The sequence below is a fragment of the Siphateles boraxobius genome, unplaced genomic scaffold (assembly GCF_051911475.1).
Source record: "Siphateles boraxobius isolate OS27281-9 unplaced genomic scaffold, OSU_SipBor_1 12, whole genome shotgun sequence".
Taxonomy (NCBI): Eukaryota; Metazoa; Chordata; class Actinopteri; order Cypriniformes; family Leuciscidae; genus Siphateles; species Siphateles boraxobius.
The window spans coordinates 23,616,473-23,637,344 of record NW_027508722.1 but is presented as its reverse complement, the minus strand read 5'-3'; the positions used below and the strand labels follow the sequence as shown (position 1 = coordinate 23,637,344).

The window sequence follows — 20,872 nt, the reverse complement described above, 5'->3', positions numbered from 1 at the left end:
GATTCTAATATTGATTCAGCCACATCAAGTTAATCCAATTAACTGATCCAAATATTCATAATTAATAATAACAAGTTATTATTGATTATTAATATTTCATATAGCTAGGTTCCTTACAATATATAAAACATTTTGATATGGCCACCACTTTTCAAAAATCTATTATTATTACATGAATGGCTCATTTTATTATTCTTGTCTGGATAAACAAATTCCACCTTGTGATTTACAAGGTTGCAGGACAAGTTCCGCATTCAACATCTTTGTTGATCCTGGAGCAACATTCCCCAACCTTTCAAATCAGTGGGCTCTGATTGCTTGGTAGGAATGTTGTTCCAGCAACAAAAAAGAAAGCTGATCCAAGAACGTGTCCTGCTTGTGTAAATCACAATGTGCATAAAGAAATCAATGTCAAAGACCCTTCTCTTGAGTATGTGCACTAGTATTGCTGTTTGCTATAGTAGAAAAGATTTTACTCAGCATTCAGTGTGATTTAGTAAAGGGTACAATGTAACAAAGACAGATAGCATGCCACTTTGCCCATTAAACATTACTAATGGGTGTGCATTACCTCTGCTCTACTGTGTGGCATCAATTCAGCACGTTCTCAGGTCACCAAATCCATGGCTGCCGGATAAAAAAAACCCCCACCTATATTACGCCACCTTCAGTACAAAAACTCTCTGTTGGGAGTCTGCGCCAATCGCACTCAGCCTAATCTCATCACTGCTTATTCTGTGGCCAACTGCAGTTGGTGCAGAGAGGCAGTGATAAGCCTCAGGCATTTACTTGAAAAGAAAATGAAAAACTCCCTCTTTCTCCCTTCTCTCAGCGCGAACCATCTCTATGGACAGTTTCGTGCTGAGCGAGAGCGTTTTTCTCAGAAGGACATTTAATAAAATTCCTGGAAATATGATAAAACCCCACGCATGAGAAGCACCTATCTAGCAATTTGGAACTCAAACTAAAGATTTACATACTACCAGCTGAAACAATGTATATCTTCCGCAAACCTTTTCCTGACAGCTGCGAGTGAAGGAACTATGTAATCCTCGGCCGGGATTTGGATGCTGGTGTTTCTACTTAACGTTGATTATAAACTGTCACTCTCATTCACCCCAGGAGGAAAACATCAACATGTGGATTATTCTCACCCCTATCTGCACGTTCACAGGCAGATAATCCACCAAAGACACTTCCAATATCCTCTGCCGTCTGATGCATACCGCGCACGGGGCTCATGTGTTGAGTGTTAGCATTGGGCCGCAGGCAAAAAGCTGTCTGCTAAAACTCTTTTAGACCCTCTTCAGCAGCTCCTAAGATGACAGGCTGTCAGGTTAGGTGATCTGTAACAATTGCGTGTGGCGTATATGTTTGAATGCTGTAATGAGTATCTGTGTAAGGTGCCTGAGAGGATCAGGAAAGGAGACCCTTTGAAGCCTAGAGGATGCGAGTGAGAGGGAGGAGAGGAGAGGAGAGGCGATTTGGAACCGGATATTGCAGGAAGGTGCAGTAAGGAGCTTTTTGGGGAAGCTTTCATCCACACAGAAGCTGTTTCTCCTGCTGTACACACATAAACACCAGGCTAAAATATGCTTTTTTTTTAAATACGGGAGACTGGGGAGTGTTGTAACATATTTTGTTTCAACATCTGTTACATAGTGTTTTTGCGCTGTGTCTTAAACTTCAAATTATAGTAGTTTAGAAATGTCCAACTTTTAAACTGTGTAAATCAATGTCAAATACAAAGAGTGCTGTTAAAACCTACCCCATCACCAGAATGGGGTGCAACATTAATAAAAAAAATAAAAAAAACACGGACATCAGTTTAAATTTTGTTAATCATTTTAATTGGTATTTATATATAAATCCATAAAAATATATTTAAAATAACTATAGTTATATATACAGAAAAAAATAGTGTATAAACAATTCTCACCCTATTCTCTGTTATTTTCACAAATACAAAGAATTTTTCAAGTAGAAAATTTTATTTTCTTGTAAAACGTACAGTCAAAAAATTATTCTTGACAGTAATATATATATATATATATATATATATATAGCTGTAAAATCATTTTTAAATTAAATTACTTCTAAAAGATAATTTTTACAGTAGCCTAAAATAAATACAGTATATATATGAGCATATTTTAATCCGTGGCGGAAGGAAGTAGTTCTGCACAAAAGAGGGTTTTTAAAGACACTCCGTTGCTGTTTCTTATTTATTTACTCACGTGTGCCGTCAAACTGTTGTATAAACGCAATATCACACTCGTAGCAGTGCTATATCTCTGTAAATCAGCACGGCTGTGATTCGGCTGTAGGCACGAGGCCACAGGTAATAACAGTGTGCTGACATACAGCATATCGCACGGCTGCGAGTGTGATATTGCGTTATACAACAGTTTGACGGCACACGTGAGTAAATAAATAAGAAACAACAACGGAGTGTCTTTAAAAACCCTCTTTTGTGCAGAAATACTTCCTTCCGCCACAGATTCAAATAAAGCACAAGCCCCGTGAAGCCGTGATTTACAGTGAATTTAGAACAGCTAAGAGGAGTTGTTAAGCACGACACGGAGCGGAGTTCTAAATTCACTGCAAATCAATGGTTTTATAAAATGGTTACTCCATTGGTTATTCATAAAATAAACACCAACAACAAAAAATATAACGTTATAACACATTTATTCCTCCGCCAAGTAATGCAGTTCCAAAGAGGTTGCCAAGCAACACATGCAGCAACAAAGAATCACAAACGGCAGTTGCACAGTAATACCAAAGCCGGTCTACGGAAAGCCTGGCCACTCCCTATTAAGTCCTATTGTACAGAATTTGGGTTGTAGTTCCACCAGAGTTCCACTGGGGGGCAATCGCCCTGAGTGCAAAATGAATGGGAGTCTGTGGAGCTAGACGGCTAAATTTGTCTCTTTCACCCGATTGCCATTGAGAAATCTCAGATTTGATTGTAGATTTTGTAAGTTCAACATGGGTTATAGGTCGAAAGTTGAATGAACGTGTACCTATGTCCTTTCGATTTCTTACAGGTTGAGTTGTTGTTGCCCATTACACGCTAGCATTCTGCTAATGAACGCTGATTGGTCAGTGAAGGACTGATTACGTCCAGAGATACCACTTGATGGCATCGTGGCATCCGTAGCAGGACCAGAATGTGTTTGTGTATTTTCGGCGTGGTCTTTGAAAACAACAAAACAAAAACTCTTCTAGCATGTGTATTTACCTGTGTCAGCTGTGTTGTCGATGCCTCGAGAGAAAAGAAAGTGCAGAGCGCGAAAGCACCAAAGTGACTGAAGGATTGCCGTAAAGCAGTATCTCTGGTGGAACTATGTGTATGACGTCATTGACATTTTAAAATACTTTTTTAAGCAAATTAGTGACTCTAAAAAATCTAACACCCAGCAATGAGTAATTTCTTTGCATCTCCTTTCGAATACAAAATTCAAAGCGCCCTCATATGGAGCCAGAGTGGAACTGCAACTAGTTCAGAAGCCGGAAGTTTACTGAGTGAACGTTCTCCCCATATTAGACATTCTCTGATAATACCAGAGAATGTTTAATATGGGGAGAAGTTTCACTCTCAGTAAACTTCCGGCTTCTGAACTAGTTGCAGTTCCACTCTGGCTCCATATGAGGGCGCTCACAGCACAAGTGCAGAATGAATGGGGGTCTATAGAGATGTGCCCCTAAAAATCGACTTTTCTCAGGATATAATTTTTTTTTTAGTAATTTGAATGTTTTCAAAAGGAGATGCAAATAAATTACAGATTACTGGGTGTTAGATTTTTTAGAGTCACTTATTTGCTTTAAAAAGTCTTTTAAAATGTCAATGACGTCATACACATCGTAAGACCAGAGAACAGTTTTAAGGCAATCCTTCAGTCACTTTGGTGCTCTCGCGCTCTGCACTTTCTTTTCTCTCGAGGCAAACAACACAGCTGACACAGGTAAATACACGTGCTAGAAGAGTTAAATCTGCCTTAACATTCTGGTCCCGCTTCCGATGCCACGATGCCATCAGGCGGTATGTCTGATCGTAATCAGTCCTTCACTAACCAATCAGCGTCCATTAGCAGAATGCTAGCGTGTTATGGGCAACAACAACTCAACCTGTAAGAAATCAAAAGGACAAAGTACTCGTTCATTCAACTTTCGACCTATAACTCATGTTGAACTTACAAAACCTACATTCAAATCTGAGATTTCTCAACGGCAATCGGGTAAAAGAGACAAATTTAGCCGTCTAGCTTCATAGACTCCCATTCATTTTGCACTCGGACGATCGCCCCCCAGTGGAACTCTGGTGGAACTACAACAAAAATTCGGTACAATTGGGCTTAATAGGGAGTGGCCAGGCTTTCCGTAGACGGGCTTTGGTAATACTTATGTAATGCGGTCACAGGTGTTTGTTGAGTAATTTACAATGGCTTTGAACATGGCTCAACCAATCAGAATCAAGGACCAGAACTATCCGTTTTATAAAAATATTTGTTGAACAACAATTTTCAAATCAACAACAATAGCCATTATAAAAGACAATAAACACAAGCAAACAATCCAGTCAATCGTACAATCTTACAAGCAGCACTTTAGTACAGGATTCAAGTGAAATATAGCCTAAATATTTTATGAAACTTAATTTTCTCCTCAACCAAAATCGTTTTGCTCTGGAACAAGTAATAGATTAATAAGTCCAAAGATCGCCCATTTGATATAGCCTATCCCAAATGAAGTATATCTCGTTTAAAGAGTAACTAAACACTAAAACAACTTGTTTTAGTTACTTATCTGTGAGAATGGAGCTTCATAAATGCTGTTCATTGATTCGAGTACATTTTTTGACATTTGGGTATAAAGTGTTTTATTTTTCAAATATATGGTGTAAAAATGTCTGAGTGATGCCCTCTTCAGGTTAAACGGAAAGCTCCTGCAGTAGGGGTACTCTCTGACGTAGAAATACTCTCTGACGTCACTCTGTCACGCCCTTGGTGCGGGCTCACCACGCCCTTGGCAGCCCCTGGTATAAAAGCATCTGGTTCCGTCAAAACCACTGTAGTGAGTCAGGAGTTGGAATTACGAGTATTGAAAACGGATAGATATATATTAGCATATAGTTAGCATAGCATTTATATAGTTATTTAGATTATTTCGTGTAGCCTAGGTAGTTAATTTCGCCTATCGCTCCAGTCTGCAACCTGCATTTTACGTGGGATTGCTTCTCCAACGCAATGGAGGTGGAAATGGGCTTCTCCACACAGCTTGCACTGCCAAACGCTGCTGTTCCTGCATGAACTCCACCACCGCAGCGGCGTCATGATGTGAGTGAGCATATATTTTTAATCACAATTTATGTTCCTTCTTATTAGGCTAAAGTTAATCCTCTGATGTCGACAAACGCGCCGGCGCGATTCGCTGATTATTTTTTTCACATAGCAGCAAAATATAGTGAACGTAATAATCCTGGAAAAAATCACCTCAAAATGACTGAATATAAGAATAATCGGATGCCAATCGCGATGCGAGAGTTAAGACCGCAGTTTGAGCTGGTGTCCACAGACAATTCACCCTCCTCCACTTCAGGTGAAGGTGGGGGAGAAAAGTTCTCGACTTCAAATGACCGCTCTGTTGCAAAGCTACTTGCTTCACTCCATTTTAGCTAGTTTGACAGCAGCTGTCTCTGCGGGTCTCAGGTGCACGCCAATTTGCACGCAGCGGCAAATTCCCGAAGGACTGGCCGAGATGATGCTGTTCTCTGAGAGTAGCCTACATGAGCGCTGAACGGCCACTGATGGCCTGGAGCTTGCATCTGCAAAAGCGCCTCAACAGATCGTAAAATAGGCACTAAGATTATTAGTCACATATTTGAGGTCTTAATAACTACATTCTCACCTAAAAAACTTTAAAACTACATTTCATGACACAACAGTAGCCTAGTATTTATTAAAAATATGGTGGATTTACTCGACCACCGTTACAGTCGCCGCTGTCACAGTCATCATCTACACCAGTCTGTCTTCGTCTGCACTACACTTCCCAGAATCCTCTCCACACCTGAACTCACTCCCTCAATTACCCACCTGTTCCTCGTCTTCATCATCCGTGTCACCTGTGATCACCTTATGTTTGATTTGTGCTTGTATTTAGTTTGCTTCTGTTCAGTCAGTCCTTGTCGGTTCTTGTTATTGTTACAGTGTTTTTGTGTGTGTTAACCTTCTGCCCGTCAACCCGCCTGCCTGTTTGTACCTGTTTGGAAGTAATTATTAGTAAAAGTTTGTATTGGAGCCTTTTGACTCTTCTTTGTCTCTTCTTCAACCCGCACCACAACCGTGACAGCCGCAAGCGGAGTGATACAAACGAAATTATATATATATATTATATGTATTTATATATATGTATATATATATGTACACACTTTATTGATTAATATTATTTATTACATAATTTTAATGCTTGTACATTTTTGGTGTTGCTTGTATGTCATGTAGTGATATGTACACTGTCAGAAAAGTCTGTAATAGGACCCAATGTACTGTTAATATAAAGGAATTTTCCATATTGACTTTCCACAGGGGTTTTATCCAACACTATCTCACGACCAATTCGTACGAATTCGTACGAGTGATTAAAAGGTGGATAATTCGTACGAATTCGAACTAGTGATTAAAAGGATGCTAATTCGTACGAATTCGTATGAGTGATTAAAAGGTGGCTAATTCGTACGAATTCATACAACCTAACTCTGTCTTTTTTTCTGTCAATTTGTAAACCCATGTGAAGGTTAGGTTTAGAGGCGGGGTCAGGGGTAGGTAATTCGTACAAATTCACATGAATTGGGCAACTCGTAAAATATGTAGGCCTACGATTCGGCAAAAATCTTACTAATTCGTACGAATTAGCAATCTCGTAAAATTCGTACGAATTGCCGTGAGATCGGGTTGGTTTTATCTGTATTTTGAATTACGCATTAAGTTATGTGCGTGTTTTAGGATTAAAGGAAATGCCCGAAAACTTAACGGATAATGTCCTGTCAGAAAATTGCCAGTGCCTTTTCCGTTTTTCAACAGATAATTTTTTCTTACAGGGTTAGCTAATTTTTAATTGGCTAACCTGATTGTTACGCACCATTCCCGATCTCACATGTGTATGATGTCAATATATATAGTAATAGAACACATTCGTTATACAAGCGCTGTATTTCTAAGCAGCTTTTTTTTATTTCTTTTTTTAATCAAAAATGGATATTGACTTGCTGGTAGATACAGAGAGCCCTAAGAAAAGACTCTATTATTGTCTTATCAGATACTCACTTCGAGTAATGACTGGAACATCTAAAGTGGCGGTTTACATAACAGAACAGCTCTCACTACCCTCAGGCTTTTAAAAGTTCATGAAGAATCATACAAATTCCTCCATCTGCTGCAAATGAAGTTTTGTGCAATTATTTATCTGAGTTTATCCCCTTGTCCCTTTATAACTGTTATCCATTCACTCATTTCAGGCTGCTGACTCACCACTTTTGGCTGTAAAAGCAGACAGCACTTTTTCCTTTTCCATTTTTTTTCAAAACACTTTCTGAGTGTGAAGCCACACAGGAATAGTTTATAGAAGGACAAATGAACTGTTTGTGCAGCGTTAAAAATACAATCTCTTTATCTTCTCGCAGAGCTACCCCCCCACCCCCACACCGCTAAATGCCCTGAGGATAGACCTTACACTCACACACGTCCCTCAGCTATTTTTTAAACATTAAGCAGCCTGCTGCGCTTTATATAGAAACACAGATATGACTAGGCTTGGACTCCTTCAGATCCGATTGAATCCTTCCTCAGCACCCCCCAGTGACTATGGGTTATGAAATATGGATTATCTCCAAGTTCATATCTGTAGGTCTCTATAGCCCGAAATCCACCTCAGCCATGGGAGTCTAGTAAGGGATTCCCTCCAGATTCTGCTCTTAGTCTCTGGAACTGTTCAAAAAAGTTCTCTTGACACGTCACCCTAATATTTGCCCCACTCAATTGAGAATGTCTTTTACAATTATTTTTGCATAAGATTTGCAAAACAGTAAGTGCATTTCTTAAAACAATTTGCGCTATATAAAGAAAAAGACAGGAGTATAAAAATAAATTTACACACACACACACACACACACACACACACACACACACACACACACACACACACACACACACACACACACACACACACACACACACACACACACACACACACACACACAATATATGTATGTGTGTGTTTGTGTGTTACATTATCTCTTTTTGTATATTAACATGATGTACATTATGTATATGTACTGTATATTGCAAAATGCAAGTGGACTATTTAATATAGCATTACAGTATACAATATTACAGTATAGGGAACACTGTCTTATCACATACCTGTTCTGTCTACAAACGTTTGAATGATTGAGGACACGGTTGTTCGACTGTACCTCTCACACAATAGTGGCCCTTATTTCATCAGAAACATGTCTACAATCTTGGCCTCTTCTACCTCTTTGCTGTTTTCCTCTGTTCCTTTCCTTGTTGTTCTTCTATTCTTAGCATTTGCAACACTAGTTGTACTCGGTCTATATATGGTTGCTAAATTAAGCTTCATGAAATGCATCTATGAGTTATTTTACAGAACTGGTTGATCATTGGTTGATCTATTCTAACCCTTTACACGTAAAATTTAAAATTCATCTCCGAAATTCATCAATTCAGGACACATTTACAAAAAAAAATCTAATAGAATGTATAGAAAATATTCTTGACAGTTTATGACAACTAATCCATTTTCCATTGCATATGCAAGGAACTAATGCCTGTTTTGAGGGGTAAGACTATTTAACAGAGAACCAGTATAATACATTTTGATCAACATGACATTAGTAACAAGTAACTAAATTATATGGAGGTTAAACAACTAGTTTTGAGAATTTCAGTTGTGATCTGTGAAATGCAACAAAGCGACTGAGAAAACTGTAAATTCAAATTCAGGTCTTGAATTTGAGTTTCAACGTAAGGAAGAAGAATTAAAAAGATTTAAATGTAACACATTTTAACTAAAAAAAGCAACATTTATCAATACAAACTTTAAGTGTTTTGAACAAATTTGAAGCAGATATGCAAATATGACAGACAGACAGACAGATAGAAAGAAAGAATTCACACAAAAACAGAAAAAATCCTAAATTAAATATTGAGTATGAAGTTGAGACTATCTCACAGAATCTTAGCATTTAAAATTCCTTAAACACATTTTCTATATACTGTAGGTTCTCACCCTACAAACCCAAAAGCAAAGTAATGTAACATTTTATAACACTTCAATGTTTTTTTTGCTCAAGCTATTCAATTGCCTTAGGATCTTTTAGACCCCTAAACACAACTTAACTCCATGTCTTTTCTTCTCTCGTTCTTTACGCTGGCTGTAAACACCGTCTCATGCCTCACCTCTTCCTTTCCCTCCTCTTTTTATTGAAGTGAGGACAGCTGGTTGATTTGCAAAGCTCTCTAGGAAAGGTTTTGTGGCTCTTAAAGATTAATTAAATCAACCATCTCATCCATGTTAGGTGCAGGTCAATGCATACAGTACACACACACAAGCACGCGCACTAAGTGACTGGGGATTATGTGGGTTGTAAAATATACAGGATTGTTCCTCAGGACCAGGGACCCCGGCCAGGCTGCGTGTTTCTAGTGCCATATGTGAACCGACTGGCTTGGGGTTACACCAAACTGACTTAAACCGTCAAACTCACAATATGAATATTTTACACCATCGACTATACACAATTAGTTTGTCTAACTATTAGGACACAGATCAAATTTACAAACTAATCTATTGCAATTCAGACATAATGATTGAAGACTAAAAATTGACTGTTTAATGTTATTTTTTGTATTATTTTTCTTTATTCATTTTCATAATAATTTCATAATGTATTTTGTAAAGTCAGAGTATGTTGTACATGTGTGCTGATGAGAGATATATAATGGAATGAGCTATATTTTGCATATAAGTATGTGTGCAATGCAACGTTGACTGAGCAGAGATGTTCCAATGATGATGACACATCACATGTGTACAGTTGGTATGTTCTTTACAAGGAAATGAATACACAGAGGGAAAGTGGATTGCAGCATGTGTAAGCATGAGGTATACGTTCCATTTTTTAAACATAAGCAACATGTTTTTCTACCTTACAAGGAAGTTGAAAGTCGCAGTGGTGTATATAAGCTCAATCCTTACTGTACCACCTCAGAGAAACATAATGGCATGATGGGGTGAGAGGAAGGAGAAACATAAAGGCATAAGGGGGTGAGGGAGGAGAAACACAGAGAACGCATTTACAGCTGGGGCATAAAAAAAAAGTTTGGTTCCGGTTGGTTGTCAGTTGAGGTCATGGGTCAGTAGGGACTTTTTTTTTTTCTCCAGTGGCAGCAAGGGTTCAGTGTTGGAAAGATCAGTTGTTTTAACCATTCATTAAAACGAATTGGTTCAAATGAGTCATTAGTTCGCGAATTGGACGTGTCATTATCGGATGTGTGCGCGTTGTGTGATTATCCCGGCGGTTAGCACATCCTACAAGATTTGTGTCATCACAGAAAACATTTCATCACTGGATAGTTTTTTCGGTTATTTAAAGTGTGGTTTATTATGTCAGCTGAATGTGTGGAACGCTTTTCAGAGAAGATAAGGCAACGTATTTTAGCACAATTCCCACCCAGCGGTAATTCAGGAAAAAAGAAATCTCCGAATGCTCCACATGAAACTTTAGTCTTCCGACCTTGCCATCGTGTCGATTTATTTTGATTAATATGTGCAAGGGAGAGAGAGCAAGACAGTGCTTAGTTTTGAGACGGTGAAGCCTATACTTTCGCCTGGCTCCGCAGAGAGAGTGCGCGCGCGCGACTGGGGCTCTCTCTCTATCTCTGCTTGTTCAGTTCATACGCCCTGTCACAAGCGCAGCAGTGCATCTACAGGACAACAACGATGTGTGAACACCCGTGGCTGCCTCGTTTGTTCGCATTGCTGTAGGACAACAGGCTATACAAATACGGTGCTGTACAAAAACATAATTATAGTTCGCCTCAAAGTTTTTTATTTGTGTATTTATTTAATATTTCTTCCCCAAGCTCATAAAATAAATTTGGCTCGTACATAAATCGACAGGGTCGGTCGGAAACCGGAACCAAACAAAAATTTTTTTTATGCCTGGCATGATGGGGTGAGGGAATAGAGAAATGGGGAACAGAGAAATCTGGAATGAAGACCTCCTCACCTGTAGCTTATTATTCCTTATTCTTATTATACCTTATTCTTCAATGCCAGTTTCTCTCTGTCTGATATATGTATAAAAATAATAAATATTAAATCTCTTGGCAAAATATCTGGTGTAGCTTCTGTGATTCAACAATTATGGGGAAAAGCATGATTTTCAAATCTACAATGATGTATTACTGCGGTATCTGTCATAAAATAGCAGTATTAATTACATTTTACACAAAGATGAGTTCCCTCAACATTTTACACAAGGAAAAAAAAAAACGTTTGGTCACAATTAATTAAACAGAAACAAGAATGCCATGCTAATTTCTCTGTGACAAAGTACTGATGTGAAACACTTGGCTGAAAATCTCATGATTGATTACGGAATACTACGGATGTTCGTGCTGAGCTGGCATCATTCATCTCTGACTTATTGACTTTGACTAACAGGAACAGACACATCTGCACGATGAACAAGTGTGCAGTCATCTGTGGTTTGATTGGAGCCATGTTTGCACGGAGATGAAATCCATCGCAACAACATGTGTAATTACTTCCCTGTCTCTCTGAATGCTTTTCGCTGTAACTGTCATTCAGCAAGAGTTGAGATTGTGACACATCTCTCTTTCCCTCTTTCTGTATCTCTCTCCCTCTGTTTTGCATTGCATTTTTCATTAGAGTGTAGTTTTTTAAGTTTAAAGTTTAGAGTTCTAATGATGCAGTTTTTGGCTTATGATGGTTAAGACATGTGAAGTTGTTGGATGAAGACAGTTTAATCAGTCTGTGGGCTATTCATTGTTAGAAGGCCAGTTTGTTAGAAGCACCCAGGATGATGATGGCCCAGAATTAGTGTTTTCTGCAGCTCGAAATGTCAGGGAACATGTTTAATCTCAGATGCCACACAGATGGGCACCAGACTCCAGTCTGAGATCCTGGCACCAGTCAGCACATCCTCAGCTCTCTCCTCCTCCTTACTTCATCTACTACTCCTATCAATCTACCCTGCTATTTACTTAGCAGATTTTTGGTTTATCTTGATTGATCTGATCTTTTCTCCCTTTTCTTTTTTGCTTTATTATTTTTAATGAATTTGTCAAAAAAATAAAGTATCAAGATGTTTTAACTTTTAAATTCTATAGACCACTCTTAGGATAATACATTGTTTCTCAGTAACAGGTAATATGTCATATGTTATAATGATGGCAGATTTAATTAACAATCAAACTTTTACATTGTTCAGTATTTTTTGATTCATCATGTGCAGTCTTAGACATTACAAAAAAAATTGTAAAAAATTGCAACCATTCAAAGTTAGGGGTTGTTTATATTTTTTTCAACCCGATCTCACAGCAATTCGTACGTATTTTACGAGGTGGCAAATTATACTAATTCATACGACCTTACTTGTATGAATTGTACGATTTTTGCTAAATCGTACATATTTTACGAGTTGCTCAATTTGTATGAATTCGTACGAATGACCTACCCCTAAACCTAGCCATCACTGGGGTTTAGACAAATCGTACAATTTCGTACAAGTGAGGTCGTACGAATTCGTAAGAATTAGCCATCTCGTATTCACTCGTACGAATTGGTCGTGAGATAGCGTTGATTTTTTTTTTTTTTGGTTTTTAAAAGACGTTTTTTATGCTTATGCATTTATTTGATAAAACATACAGTAAAAACAGTGATTGTTTTTCTTCACCTGCCTCACCTGTTTGGAATATCTTTGTTTTTGTATTTATTAAAGATCCTTGCCTCTCCTCATCCCTGCGCCAGCGTGACCAATTAAAGGGTTAGTTCACCCAAAAATGAAAATTAAGTCATTAATTACTCACCCCCATGCTGTACCAACCCCGTAAGACCTTCGTTCATCTTCGGAACACAAATGAAGATATTTTTGATTAAATCTGAGAGGTGGATCACTGCTACATAGGCTGCCAGAGGGAATGAAACTTGACGGCCCAGAAAGTCATTAAAGAACATGTTTAAATATTCCATGTGCCTACAGTGGCTCAACTATAAGTTTATCAAGCGACGAGACTACTTTTTTCCCGAAAAAAACCCCATAAATAACGACTTTATTCGACTATTCCTTTTCTTCCTTGTGGGCCTGAGACGAGAGTTCAAGAGATTTCCACGACGCATGCGCGAGAACTGAGAAGAGGACGTTCTTCTTCTAATACTTCTTGTTCAGTTCTCGCGCATGCGTCGTGGAAATCTCTTGAACTCTCGTCTCAGGCCCACAAGGAAGAAAAGGAGTAGTCGAATAAAGTCGTTATTTATGTTGTTTTTTTTCGGAAAAAAAGTATTCTCGTCGCTTGATAAACTTATAGTTGAGCCACTGTAGGCACATGGAATATTTAAACATGTTCTTTAATGACTTTCTGGGCCGTCAAGTTTCATTCCCTCTGGCAGCCTATGTAGCAGTGATCCACCTCTCAGATTTAATCAAAAATATCTTCATTTGTGTTTCGAAGATGAATGAAGGTCTTACGGGGTTGGTACAGCATGGGGGTGAGTAATTAATGACTTAATTTTCATTTTTGGGTGAACTAACCCTTTAAGTAAATTAAGTGAATCTTTAGTTATCAACATTATATGCTAAGAATAATCTGACTATTTGGGAAAACAAAAACTTAAACTACTTTAACAAAAACAAACTATGGTCAAGCAGTGTTTAACCAAGCACATTTCTATGCATATACAGAGACACTTTGCTCAAGGTAGTAATGGTAGTATAATCTTATATACTGTAGGGAAAAAGTTGAATCACTGTTTCAAATATACTTTCATTTCTGCATTTTTTCCTGCTTCTCCATCTAATGAGCTCGACCACCTGCTGTTCGAATTTACCTGTTTATGTGCGTGGTCATACGAGTTGATGTGGTTGTCAAACTCCTGATGTTTATGGTACTGCTTGTCGCATAGTTCACAATAGAAATTAGCCTTGGAATCCCCCAGAGCTTTTGCAATGGCTTTCTCTTTCTTAGCATAGTCCTAAGATAAGAGAGAGAGAGAGAGAGAGAGAGAGAGAGAGAGAGAGAGAGAGAGAGAGAGTTGGTTAGGCATGTAGATGCTATAATTTAATTAGACAACTGCACTTGACAATCACACGGTCCTTTTAAAAGAATAATAAATGATTTAACTGATTGTTTAAATCTACAAAGAAGATAATTGTATATGAATGGTACATAAAAAATCATTTTGGCATTTGTTTTACAGATTATCTTAGCTTAGCTGAATTTAAACATCAAGACTGTCCTTAATAGGCTAAAATTACCTGATGAAACCAAACAACCCATCCTTCACAGAATAGTTTGAATAGCGTAATTACTAGTTTCGCACCAACAACAGTTCTAAAAAGATGCTTGAATGTTAGCATAGCAGGGTAACTATGACAACGCGGTCATGGGGTTCATATTAGTTGCTTAACAAACTGAACTGCTCGCTGTGATAATGATTAGAACTAGAACTAACTGTTCTTAACCACTTAAAAGTCATTTTAACACAGGAGAAACACAGTCTCGTATGTGTGTGTATATATATATATATATATATATATATATATATACATTTATCCATAATTTTCTGTGAATGTCACTCTCTTCTATTATTTTTTATATCAAATATGTCCAGAAATATTTGTGAACCATTACAAAACATTAATGTATCAATATACAATTTAATATACAACACATGCACATGTACACACACATACTGTACACCTTCAACTCTTCAGTTTCTGCAATTATTAAAGTTGTTCAGATATGAGATTGATAGATCATCATGTAGATCATCAATCAGTGATTGTTTTATTTTTTTGTTGTCCAGACTTTCAAAAACCCATCTGGATAAAATCTGGATATGCAAAAAATCAGATTTTTGCTGGGAGTCTGAACATAGCCTTAGTATCAAGTATAAGCTGTTTTACACATGGGGACCACTAAATGTCCCCACAAGGATTTTGGATATTGCCATCTTTGTGGGGGCATTTTGTCCCCATAACGCAGGGTTTCCCAGGACCACACACACACACCGTACAGGCCTAAACTCTTCCTCTAGGGATGGCATCTCTTTCTTTGTTACGAACTTCACATGAGATTCAGCTACCTGGTAACTTCAAAGGCTCCTGCGATTAATTCAGTATCAAAAGTCTGCTTATACACACCTCAGGGACTGACATCAATCATACAAACACACTGTGCAGACTGCTCCGGCACACATAAGCAAAGTAGATCTCTCTGGAGCATCATTACCAGAGCTTTCCCATTATGACACACAGCCAGCATGGCTCAACATTGACTACAGGAAAACAAATTGGAAAAAGGTCACTCTGTCTGATCAAGGACACTCTTATAAAAGGATAGTTCCCATGAAGCATAGCGCTTGAACATTTTTATAAAGCTTGTTAACAAGTTTCTACATAGAGAAAATTGAAGTAATTGTGACAATAATACTGATTATGTGCCTTAATTATTGGCCAGAGGGCCTTCTGCATCACACAGCCCCTGGAGATCATGAATGAGGTGGATGGGACGAGTTAATAGGCCACTTTGAGGCAGTCTTTTCTATAGTTTTCATCCGTGGGCAGAGACAGTGTGAGATGTCAAAGTAAAAGAATATCAAAGTGGACTACTGACACTCACACTTAGTATCTTAAAGAGAATTTGAGGTCAATAAATCAATAAATGAGTTCCATATCAAACACCTTGCAGTCTACGTCCTTATGTACAAACTCTAACGGACAAAGCACAACACAGCAATAAAAACATAAGCACTAAAATAATACCTTTCACAAGTTTGGGGACACTTTTTAGAGATTTGGGGTCATTTTAGAAATTAGACATTATTCATTTTGGATGCAATAAATTTATCAAAAGTGAAAGTAAAGACATGTAAAAAGTTACAAAAGCTCTATTTAAAATAAATGCTATTATCTCAAAGATAATCCAATTCAATTCACGTTTATTTGTATAGCGCTTTTCAAAATACACATCATTTTAAAGCAGCTTTACAGAAAGTGCATGAGTCCATATTACAATTTCAACATTGATAATAATAGGAAATGGTTCTTGATCACCAAATCGGCAATGCTTTTTCAAGGATCATGTGACAGAAGTAGTATTAAGAAATAGTAAGTGTAATGGCTGCTGAAAATTCAGCTTTACCATTATAGAAAAATATATACAGACATCGTTGGCCACTGCATGTCTCATGTTGAATTTCTAAGCTTTCCGCCATGTTTTTGAGATGGTTTGTCAACTTTAACTTTAGAAAATGTATCCTGCATTCTGTTGTGTTCCACGTAGCTGTTTTAAACAAATGTGTCTTACGTAAAACCCCCTAAAAATGTGTCCAGTCGTGGTTTGGTGAACCAATTTGCAGTTAACTCATTCAGGCAACACACCAAGAAGTCGATTTTAAAAAAAAATTGTTTTGTTTTACATTTCTACAAATTATATTATCCCCCAGGGCTTTAAAACTAATTTCCAAAATCCATCACCCCCACAACCCCCCTTTAAAACGTAACCCTAAATTTAGTCTCACAGATGTGTGGCAGAGTGAAACGATACAGCGCGAGAGCTGGGAAGAGCCACTCTGTACATCTGTCATTTTAACACGCGCCCCAACCTTGAGACTCAAAACAACAGATGTTAACTCTTAATTGCTTTTGGATGCGTTTTGCATCAGAATTAGTTACACATGTTGTGCACTTACTCACCACCCACAAAAGGCAGAACATTGGCTGAGTTTATCTGGCATCACCTGCCCTCTGACACAAACGTGTCAATGACTATCTACTATTGCAAAAACAAGTGTTTTGTAACAGCACATGCAAATAAATTGATGGAGCATTTTTAGGTTATCCTCTTAATGCTGCTGTCTGGGGAGCTACAAAACACTCTCCCTTACAAATGTAAGCAATTTAAGTGTGCAATCTCAGTCATTTAGTCTCTCATTCTTTCTTATACTCTGTTTCACTCTCATTTCATTCATACCGCAGTTTGAAAAAAGAATGTGATCTATTATTTTACTTGTTTGGAAGCTAATCTTGCCTTTTTCAATTGACAAACAACTAACACTATGTTTTAAAGAATTATATTAAAGGCCAGGGAATTGGAGACACAAAGAAGTAATGTTTGTAGAACTCTGAACACACACACACACACACGGACGCACGCACGGACGCATGCACGCATGCACGCACGCACGCACACATACACACACCTATCTAAATAGGGGACATACCACAGTCATTTATATACAGCTACAGTAGTTATAAATATAAATATTATAACCTAATCCACACTCTAACCCTAACAAAAACTTTTTTTGTTTTTACAAATGAGGACCTTCCACAGGAATAGATTTGTCAGATATAGCTCACTCATAGTTACAAATTTGTCCCCAAAATGTGGTTAGATTTTGATCATCATCTTATTACTTGATAGCTGTATGGCCAAAAAAAAAAAGAAGAAATGTTGCTAATACAGTTCTGGAGTTAAGACAATGAAAGACAAAAAAAAGGTCAAAGCATTTTCTAATTTGTTTATATATATTTTTTTTTAAAGGTGCAACAATATATTAGCCTATTTTGCCTATCTATTTATTTCTAAACAAAATTACATGTCAGTAAAGTTTTATTTTATTAAACCCAGGCTTTACATGCTCAGAACAATAATGTTCAATAGTATTGTATGATGCCACCTGTTGGATGACTGCGGCTCTCATAAGCGTGAAACCCCTGCAGAGATGCCTGCGTGTAGATGTGTGAGACAGCCTGAACTCATGCTGCCTCGCTCATCCTCAGAATTCTCCTTAAGCGTCTGACTCTGTGTGCCTGCTTTCAGATCTGTGAACTTGCCCGCTTGGCTTTAAAAAACATTATTTCTGCTTTCCAACTTGAAAAGCCCATAATAACATTACTTTTTCATTCATCAGTGCCCAGAGTAAAAACAATGCTACAGCGGGAGATCTCACATTAATACAAAATGTGTCTCTTTTTTGAACATTTCCCAGAATACCATTCACAGGTACTAACTACATTGATCGCTAAGAGCCTATAATAAAAGCACGATAAATGCCACTTCTGAATAAGTGAATATGGAATAGGAACACGTGTGGAGAGAGATGTGAGGGTGTACAGAGGTGGAGCTGAAGGTCTAATTAGCGGTGTCGTGGGTTGAATGGACGGAGAAGGACAGGTTCAAAGCTTTAATGTTCAACCTTTTAGAGGAGAAGAGAACAAGGTGACACACATCCATAAAACAACTTTAATCCTCTGTTACAGAAAGAAGCTTTTCTCTGCCTGCTCACTGACCTTAACAGCTCTCACATTCAGCACATTAAACACAGGTTGACAGTGAACAGAGCGCCAGGTTTTGCGGTTCACCCATTAGCCTAAAACAGGTTCACTTTCTCTCCCTCAGACCCAAGTACAAACACTTGGACAGAAATATTACTGAGCACTTTTAAAATTTGTTCAGGTTTCCATGTCAGTGCCATTGAAATTAAACAATAATGTCTCTCGCTCTTTTTATCCTACCTCTCCTATCTGTTTCTGGCACTGATAGCTTGTGCCATTTGAAATGTTTCATGTTTTCAATGTGTACTAAAAAAGAGAAATGTTTTCATAAGCCATTAAGTTTTATCTTCACTCTAATGTTAAGCGTTCAGAAATAAGAGATAATCAAAAAACATTTTTAAAATCTTTGACAAGAAAATGCCACAACAGATTTGCTTTTCAAAGAATATGTGAAAAGAATTCTTCAGAGCGAGCAAAGTCCCAGTTAATGACACTTCACAATATTCACAAGGCCAGATTGGTTATACACAGACAGACAGGCCTGTGTCTAGATCATGGGAAATTTCCTGTGTCTAATGGACGTCCAGTCTGCAGCTCTCCTACTGTTAAACAGCTGGAACTCCCTTCCGATTAAACACTCTCCCCTGATTCACAGCGATCCCCCATCGGCATCTTCTTCCAAATTTGGGAGCCCTCAGAATCATAATGCCCATTCAAACCCAGCTGAAACTAAATCTATACCACTAGCCTAACACGTGTGAAGGAAATGTTTAATTAAATATAACTACTATCCCCAAGTTTCAGCACAGTAAGATTTGTTTCAGAGTTTTATTCAGCAAAGACACATTAAATTGACCAATAGTGACAGTAAAGACATTCATAAAACAGTCCAGGGGACAATGAGGTTCCTTAAAAGACTGTAATGCTAAAATACACAATATAATCTGGAATATAGTATGTAGTTGTAAGTACAGCTGCAAAGAAATGAATAAGAATAACAAAGAGAGACAGAAAGTTGAGGTGTCAAAGGGTCTCTTTATAGAGTATATTTTGTCTGAAGTTCTATTCTGTCAGTGGTCTTCAGATAAATATTCACATTCAAAAATGAGAATAAACCGTGGAAATGAATGTCAGAGTGTAAACAGTGAGATTACAGACACACCCACAAGGTTTGTGTATCTCAAATACAAACTCTGGCATATGTTATGATAAGTAATGATGATGTTCTTTGCTCATAAGAAAAAAGACATTCATAATGTTACAAAAGATTTCTATTTCAAAGAAATATTTGAATTTCTATTTCACTTTCTATTCATCAAAGAATCCTAAAATAATGTATGACAGATTCCATTACAATATTAAGCAGCACAACTGTTTTCAACATTGATAATAATTAGAAATCAGCATATAAGAATTATTTCTAAATAATATGACATTAATTAATTACATTGTAAAAAGAAATTCAAATCGAAAACTTATTTTAGAAATTGTTATAACATTACACAATATTACTGTTTTTACAGTCATTTTTTTATTATTTTTAAAAAATCAGCCTTCGTTAGCATAACAAATAAAATATTAACTCAAAATGAATATACATTTTTCATACAGTACATTAAGCTTAAATTCACTTTAAAATTATTTATTTTAGTTGCTAGTTTTTCATTTTTAATCATTTAAACCAAATGTTAGAACTTTAGCATCAGCCAGATTACAGTATGTCCTTACTTTTTTCCTTTAGTCATAACTCGACTAGGGCACAGAGTGAGCCAGGACTGCCTCCGGTGCCCTCTTTAAAAACAAATAAAAATGTATGTGGTCGCTTTGTTTGATATCTTGTGCAGGGCTTCTTCTTTTTACCCTGTACTTTTGCCGCAAGATCATACCAGGGCAAAACATTCTTTGCACCTTTGAATGGGCCGGATCAAGGCTACATCACTGGAGTTTCTATGCAAGTGTGCACGTGCCTGTAGGGAAGTGTTGTGAGATGCCTTCCAACCTGTGTGTGTGTGCGTATGCGTGTGTGCCCGGATGCGGACTAGGAATTTCAATCATTTTCTCTCCCTCTTTCTCTGCCCGTGCAAACATCCAGAACAGAGAGAGGGGCAGTGTTCCAGAGCAGCAGAGAGAGAGAGAGAGAGAGAGAGAGAGAGAGAGAGAGAGAGAGAGAGAGAGAGAGAGAGAGAGAGAGAGAGAGAGAGAGAGAGAGAGAGAGAGAGAGAGAGAGAGAGAGAGAGAGAGAGAGAGAGAGAGAGAGAGAGA

General features: G+C 37.7%; 1 protein-coding gene across 2 annotated transcripts in view; it reads right to left on the bottom strand.

The window, feature by feature from the left end:
* znf804b (zinc finger protein 804B) overlaps nucleotides 1-20,872 on the bottom strand; it is a 131,478-nt gene that overhangs the window by 19,063 nt on the left and 91,543 nt on the right. For both annotated transcript variants that reach the window (XM_077213952.1, XM_077213962.1), the window contains exon 2: nucleotides 14,158-14,301. In XM_077213952.1, coding sequence (XP_077070067.1) covers nucleotides 14,158-14,301 — 144 coding nt within the window. The remainder of the gene's footprint in view (nucleotides 1-14,157; nucleotides 14,302-20,872) is intronic.